At 41.1% G+C, this 7,882-nt stretch overlaps 1 protein-coding gene across 1 annotated transcript; it reads left to right on the forward strand.

The window, feature by feature from the left end:
* Nucleotides 1–1,520: 1,520 nt before the first annotated feature.
* On the forward strand, nucleotides 1,521–3,617 carry ppp1r3c2a (protein phosphatase 1 regulatory subunit 3C2, duplicate a). Its single transcript, XM_030065463.1, has 3 exons — nucleotides 1,521–1,618; nucleotides 1,843–1,928; nucleotides 2,329–3,617. The coding sequence occupies exons 2-3, from the start codon at nucleotides 1,915–1,917 to the stop codon at nucleotides 3,296–3,298; spliced, it is 984 nt and encodes a 327-aa protein (XP_029921323.1). The 5' UTR covers nucleotides 1,521–1,618; nucleotides 1,843–1,914; the 3' UTR covers nucleotides 3,299–3,617.
* The last annotated feature ends 4,265 nt before the right edge of the window (nucleotides 3,618–7,882 follow it).

The following is a 7,882-nucleotide window of genomic DNA, read 5'->3' on the forward strand; positions in this document are numbered from 1 at the left end:
AAGAACTGGCTTTATCTTGGGACAGAGAGTTGGCAGGAGCTATCTCAAGAGTTGCCGAGAGAAAGTAAGACCAATAAACTGAGGACGTGCTAAAAGAGGATGGTGCAGTACGCGTCATGCCTTACTCATGTTCCGTATGACCTCACCAGTGAAAGTCTGCATGCAGTAGACACTTGCCGGCATGCACAAGTGATGATGTGTTTTCTTCATTACATTCAGCACTGCAGTCTCGGACCACAGTGAGAGAATGTCTGTGCCTTTAGGCTTAATGAAATATATAATGGATTGGATAAATCCATTCAGTATTCATATCAGTGTTTTCCAATTTAGATAATCCACTGTCTAAAACCTGGGAAAGGGCAGGGTGCATGCTGCCATGAATCAGTTACAATAATAGAGCACAGAGGAGAGTATCTGTCTCCACCCAGTTTTTAGGTAGACACCCAAAAATGGGGCAACAGAACAGCTGATCTCTTCACTTTATATAGCTGTGTGCTTGTTTGTTTGTTTGGTTGGTTGGTTGTGTGTTTGAGCCTGTAATAAATTGAACTGTTTATGTAACTAGTCAGTGCCTGTTGATCCTTTATAATCCCTGTCAGTCACCTACTGAAATCTGTGAGGTGTTTAACTGCCTGGGGCCGCACTGTGAATCTGAGGAAAGTCCCAGTTGGTTGTCAGTCTGAACCTGTTTGCAGTAATACCAACCTAACGGTGCAGTAAAAAGCAAAGTGCATGCAGGAGAAAATTATCTTAAATCAGTTTTATGGTGGTGTAACACAGATCTGTGCATTTACTGTGTGAATCACTGCATATATTAAAAGAAAACAGCCGTGTGGTTATTCAGAATAAGTAGGTGAGCATAGATTTAATGTTTGAATGTAGCATACTGAAATGCAATGATATCATTAGAAATGCTCTGTTACATAAAAGCATACTGATCATGGCACATAATCCTGGTTTGTGACATTTATTACATAATTCATCATGTCTTGTTTGTGGTAAGTACCGTGGTAAATATTATATATAATATATTCAAGAACACAGTTTTGAGAAAGAGCCACATTGGCCCCACATATCCTGCAAGTTTTATTTCTGAAAAAGAAAATCAGTCTAATTACTGGCAGTGCAGCAAAATGTAAGGATGAATGTGCCAGCTGCTGGTCAGCAATAATAACTTTCCCATTATTAACATACATAGCTTTTTTTTTTTTTTTTTTTTTTTTTTTTTTTAACATGCAACACCATATTTTCAACTGCACTGACCATGCAGAACAGGGAAAAATATATATTTTTTACTGTGTATTGCACTGCTTAGGATTTGTCTAAACATTTGACCTACTTTTTTTCATTCAAGCAGAATCAAGGGCAGCTCATGAATGGGAGGCTCTGCATGTTTGGCAACAGTTTTTTTGAGGGCAGAAAGGATTTCACTTCATTGGTTGAACGCTGCCCACATGCAAATGTTGGGCCACGGAAGGTACAGCCCCATTTCTGAGTCCCACATAAAAGCACAGGTGAGAGCATCGGTAGATTGAGACCATGACATATCTTTGCTGTGAGACACTGGATGAAAACTACTCCTTCATCTGTTGATTAATCACATGGGGTTTTATATTTGGTATGTATATTTTTTGTTATTACAGCTGTAATCAGTTTTAAATGTACGTTATTAGGCATTTACCTGGTTCTACTGCTGCTTACATTCACATGTAAATAGTTGCAGCTTAACTGTAATGAAAGTAGTGTGAAATAGTGTTACCCTGCGACTCACTTCTACTTTCTGAGAGTTTCTGAGTGTTAAATCACTTAGGGCTCTATGTTGACCCTGTTTTCTTCTTACAGATTATTCGGCATTTGCTGAGTAGTCTCCTGACAAAGACAAAGGACTTGCAGTTTCACATCTACAGAGTGAAAATGAGTTGCACAAAGTAAGCTGCAGTGCTTTCCATGAATTCTTACTGTATTTAGTGCTGTCTTATCCATTTGGTTGTACCTATACTGTGGTGGTTACTGTAGTACTAGCATTTAACTAGCATATATTCCACTGTAGGTAATTCAGCCATCAGTTGTATCCAGTAGAAATTTGCCAGTATCAGGTTATTCCTTATAATTTCTAAAGACTACAAATAGAGCAAAGATTGAGCAGTACCCCAACAAACATGCGCTGAAAAGTAAGACTTGCAAGGTTATATCAGTTTTCTGCCAACAGAAAGGAATGCAAGGTGAAAAAAATCTGTCCCCTTAGAGCATAGCAACAGTATAGTGAACAGAAAATATGCCTGTATCCTTGTAAATCTTATTTTAACTCCATCATCTCTATCTCCTCAGAGTGCTCCATGCATTCAATGGTCACCCCAAGCCCTCTGTTACCCCAGCTGACCTCGCCATGCATCTGTGCCTGAGCCAAGGCCAGCCTCTTTATCAACTACTGGCCATGAAACCCAGAAAACCTATTTCTCGGTCTACAGACTATACACCAAAGAGAAGCCCTGACTCTCCACCACACTCCTTGTCTTCATCCTCATCACCCTCCTCTTCCCCTGGGTTCTCACAGCCTCGGAGCTGTATCCGCAAGAAAAGTGGAAAGTGGCAGAACAAGAAACACGTGATGTTTGCAGATGCCAAGGGGCTAGCTCTCACTACTCTCCATCTATTCATCCCTGAGCCCTCGCCTCCTCCTGCAACAATGGTGCTAAACCCCACCCAACCCAAAGTGCAATGCCAGCAGTCGCCCTCCATGAAAACACAGCGCTACAAATTGCGGCTGGGTTTCCCTCAACCAACACTGGACACTAAAGCCTTCCTTGCACGCCTACAAGAGACACAGATACAGTTGGAAAGCTGCAGCGTGTCAGAATACTCCCTAAGTGGTAAAGTGTGCATCTGCAGCACCAGCATTGAAAATACTGTGTACCTAAGGATGACCTATGATTCTTGGCGGAACTATCATGACATTCCCTGCACCTTCCTGCAGCAACATTATAGGGGTTTAAATATGGATGTATTTGCCTTTGATGTAGCCTTACCCCACAATCTGAAACCAAATGACCGAGTGGAGTTTTGTGTGTTCTTCAGGCCCAGTGCTAGTGGGATTCCACTCTGGGACACCAACAGGGGACAGCACTACAGGCTGTGCATCGAAACAGACCGGTCAAGGAACAGCCAGGCTTCAGCCACCAATCGTAGCCCCTCACAAATGATCCATCGGCCATCCTCTTGGCCTTTATACGCATCCCTCAATGTGAAGAACTCTGCTGATCTGTCCTCAGACAAATTTGTCAAGCAGAGCTGGGGCTGACGAGGACACTGCCCCCTCCTTTCTAGAACACTGGAAGCCTGACTTTTTAGTCAGGCTTTAGTTAGTCGTTACCCTGTCTACAGCACCATGTGGCTGTGTAAAATGTCCATGTGACATGCTGCAGTCTTACTGAACAAGTTATTTAAGAGAGAAAGTATTTGCTCTCTGACAGACATTTTGAATTTAAACTTTCAACCTTCATTGCTGTCTGATCCATAATGTGTCGTTAATAGCTCACCTTCAAGTGCTCAAATACGCTACTAAAATGTGAAATGAATGTTGCACTATTTATGACAAATAAAACCAACTGCTGAATGTACCTTGGTCGTTTATTTTTTTCTTTTTTTTTTTTTTTTTTTATGTGTGGAAAAATACATTTCAAATAGGTTTACCTTCTCTTGCAGTTTACATAAATACATTGTGTTGGGTCAGCACAACACAGAGGATCTCATTAAGATGTAAGGGCCTTAATGGAAATGTGAAAAGAATGTGACCCTGTGTCATGGCCAGACCTGCATTTGCCTGAGCAAAAACAGATAATTCAATACTAAGATTTTTTTTTTTTTTTTTTTTTTTTTTCCCACTTGTAGCTACTAAGCAGTTCTTGCTATGACACTGAAAATGAAAGAGGGGGTACAGAGAATGACTCAATGAGTGGGGTATGCTCCAAAACAAAAACAAGCACTTTCACTCACAAGTAGGCATGTAAAGTTGCTTGACATGCATATGTTAGGGTATGAGTCCAGAAAGTAGTCCTTTCAATTTTTTTTTTTTTTTTTTTTTTTTTTTTGGCTTCAATAAAGCCTTGAGGCTCAGATTTCCTGGTGTGTCTCTTCATCTGATACGTCATGCATACCAGTCAGAATAAGTCAGTACAGGATCTTCCAGGCAAGGTGGTGCACGTGTGGGAAATTAGAGCGTCTATTACAAGCACACCCTGTTTTGGTCTGTTCTAAGCTGAATAACTGCTCTGGGAAACGTGACCGGTAAGGGCGGTTGGTACAGCAAATAGCAGGTAACCATGGCAGCACCTGGGCCTGCATGTGCTGCACCAAGACTGTGGGCCTGTGTTTACACGCAGGGATGGAGTCATCATCAGATAGCACTGGGGCCCTGGCGAGAAAGTCTCACTGTGCTTCTCCTGTTCCACTCTCTCTTAGTCACCGCAGTCAGTTGGACTTGTTTCTCCCTCGCTTGCTTTGTCTCTCACTCCATTTTCTCTCAGGTTAATGTCCTCCCAGGGCCACAGCTTTTGTGAGCTGCCACAGCTGAGTGAAGTCAGTCTGAAATGGTGCATGTGTGCACCGCTCACATGTACGGGGGCTCAAATGCCTCGTTCCATAAAGCCCTCCTTTATTCATTAGAATCCATTGTGCTGGATGGGTGTTGGGTGCTATATCTATATCCTCATATCCAGTGAAAGGTGCTCTCTCCAATAAGCTGAAAAGGACCAGAGTACAATTGATTTTTTTTTTTTTTCATATGTTTTGTGCATGTGTGTTTTTATGTCCTAGACTGTCCTTTGGCAAAAAAAAAAAAAAAAAAAAAAGACCCCATAGGTGATTTGTACAGCAGCTTATTATGACTAACCCTTTCATGTTAAGCAACCTCTAGCAGTCCTGTAAATTAGGACATTGTGATGTAGTATTACCGGAGCGACAAAGTCTGTGTAAGGAGGCTGGTGGGCTGGTGGATGGGTCAAGCAACACAACGTTCACTCAGCCAAATCAAAGCTAGAGCAGTGTTTGATTCTAAGTGGTTAACGTTAGTGAGCAAATTTTAGCAAATACAATTTTGTAACCTTAACCCTGACCTTTTCCTAACCTTAACCATTACTACTAACCTTCGAATAGCCTTTTCCTAACCTTAAAGAAGTGTTTTCAGTGGCTAGTGAGCTAGTGAGCTCAAGAGACAGTCCTTTGAGTTGTATTAGATACATTCCTGTGGGTCACAGAAGAGGACTGGAACAAATGTGGCGTTATGGACTGGAAGACTTGAAGGTTTTGATGTCTGCAGGTGCATTACAGTGCACTGGTTTTCCATGTTAACACATTGTGATCAATGTGTGTTTTCTACCCTCCCTTCTTATCACCTCAAATATTAGGTATGTTCCAGGTAAATACAAGGTAAGAATGCAAAATAATTGTTACAGTAACAGTTACAGTTCCATCCATTCTGTTCCTAGGATGTGGCTGCCTCAGAGCCTTCTGATCAGGTGCCTGAACCACCTGAACCAGCTGGCTGCTCTCAGACACTCTTCACTTTAGAGGTAAACATGGCTGTCACTCCTCTTTTGAGTGTTTAATCCAGTCAAGTATACACTCAGTTCAATTCTTAATGAGAGCAGCAAGCAGTAATGCTAAGTTCTGCTCAAAACAGGGAGCCACAGCTGAAGTTAACTCTAATTACTATGCTATTAAGTCAGGATGTCCAGCGACAAGACTGCACAACGCTGCTTGAACATTTGACCAAATTCGATTCACATTCTGTGCATTCAGAAGATTGATGTTAAGCAACATCGGTAATGTGTTTCTTTTTTGTTGCCTTTGCCACAGGAGGTTATACAACAACACATATCTCTGCTTTTTGATTCCATGTTTGTTGACTGTGGGGATCACATAGGCACCCACCTGGTATTTGAAATGCGGGGTTTATGCTCAGGCAGAGCAAATATCCATGCAAGCGCAAACTTCATGACAGCACAGAAAATACAGGAGTGAGTCCTGTTACCTGTTCAAACATGCATGCATTCTCTATCAAAATATGCTTGTGCGCACAGACAGAACGTGAGCAAATAAAGTCAATCACCCAGGCTGTTGATCCCCGAGGTGTCCACATGTGGATCCTTGCCCTCCTGAGCCACTGAGAAGTTTTCCAAAACCTCTGTGAGGCTGCCCAAAAAATAATTTTCCATTCCATTTCTTTTCCAGCAAATTGCTCTGAATGTAGTTGTAGCTAGTACTTGCAGCTGCAATGTAGTGTGAATGTGGGCATAAGCATATTGATGTAGTATGGTAAATATATATAGAGAGCAGTTATGTATATGTAGTGATGCTTTATGGTATGATATACATCCTCTAGCTATTTAGAGGCATGCTTGAAATGAAAGGCTGTATAGGCTAAATAGAACTGGAATTCATGTTGACCAAATTGACTGCATTCAAATCTGGTAAATTTTAGCTCAGAAAGAAAGAAAGAAAGAAAGAATGCAAATGTGTTACTTCTATAATCTTGAGGAACTTACACTGGTGTATCTGAAAACATCTCACTAAACTCTGTAGAAGAGAGTCAGTCCTACAGAATTTAAAATGTATGATCTCCATAAAGTGGTATATTAATTTTCAGTAATCACACTACAGTTACTTTCCTAATGACATTCTCATTACTTGATTTACTTCAGCACAAGGCTTCAGCTGGGTTATGGTTAATGTAATACTTCAAAATCCACATCAACAAGAAATCAAACCTCTTCTCTTGTCAGCTTGTGTTCATTTTCTGTTCATAATGCAGCATGTTGGTTCAATAAACCCTTGAGGAAAATATGGAGGTGAGCCGAAAAACTCTGCTGTCTCTTCCAAGTCACGTTTTAGAAAGATTTGCATTTTCAGCGTTGTAAACATGATATGCCAGCTGAGGTTTAGGCCTCCTGTCTGCTTGGATTTTTATGTATAACTTATTTATTATTATTTAATATATGACCTGGGTTACCAATTTAGACTTTAGCATAATGCAGCACCACTGAAGCCATGAGAGGTAATTTCGAAAATGTGTCAGAAATAAGCTATTAACCTACTGACTTTTGTCCCCAAAAAAACTTTGGGAGACACTCATATGTCAGCAGGCCCAGAAACCTGAACACCATCCTTGTTGACTTTTTAAAAATCTTTTACCTAAACTATTTATGGGCTCTCGGTATCCTGGTGGAGTCAGGAATTTAAATGCACCAGCTTGGAAACAACCCAGGTCAGAGAGTCTTTTTAACTCAAATCAGGCTTTCTCCTGGGATCCTGAGATGTTATTGAGGGTTATGTTCCCCGGCTGAGTTTGGCTGAATGCCCACTCAAAGGTATTTCTGCTTACAGAAACAACTGAACAAAACAGCAGAGAGATTCTGTTGCTGTGGGAACAACGCCTCTTTGTTGCCTCTCACTCCCTCTCCTCACAATAAAGCCCAGATAGAGGAGAAGTAGGGAGGCACTCTTTTTTGTCTGTGTATCAGCGCCTGTGATGCATAGACTCAGGCAGGCAAACAGAGTAGGGTACATTATTTCCACCATGCAGCAACACATTTTTTTCTTCATTATTGTTATTTGTAAGGCACATGGTGCTCTCATTCTTTTGTATCAAGCCAACTCTACTTTGTTCCCTCAGATCTCATTCCCTTGCCTGTGTTAAGACTTGAAGTGAAATGGTGGAGCTCAAAGGTATTCAAGGACCAACACAGGATGGAGACAACACATCATAGTAAAGAGAGAATAACAGTAAGCAATGATCTTCAAGAAAACCACAAATAACTTTTTCTTTAGACGAGTCTTACTTTAATATCAACAGTCATTTTACAAGAAGAGATGTTGCTTTTGGGGA

Source organism: Myripristis murdjan, chromosome 12, assembly GCF_902150065.1.
Source record: "Myripristis murdjan chromosome 12, fMyrMur1.1, whole genome shotgun sequence".
NCBI classification, from domain to species: Eukaryota; Metazoa; Chordata; class Actinopteri; order Holocentriformes; family Holocentridae; genus Myripristis; species Myripristis murdjan.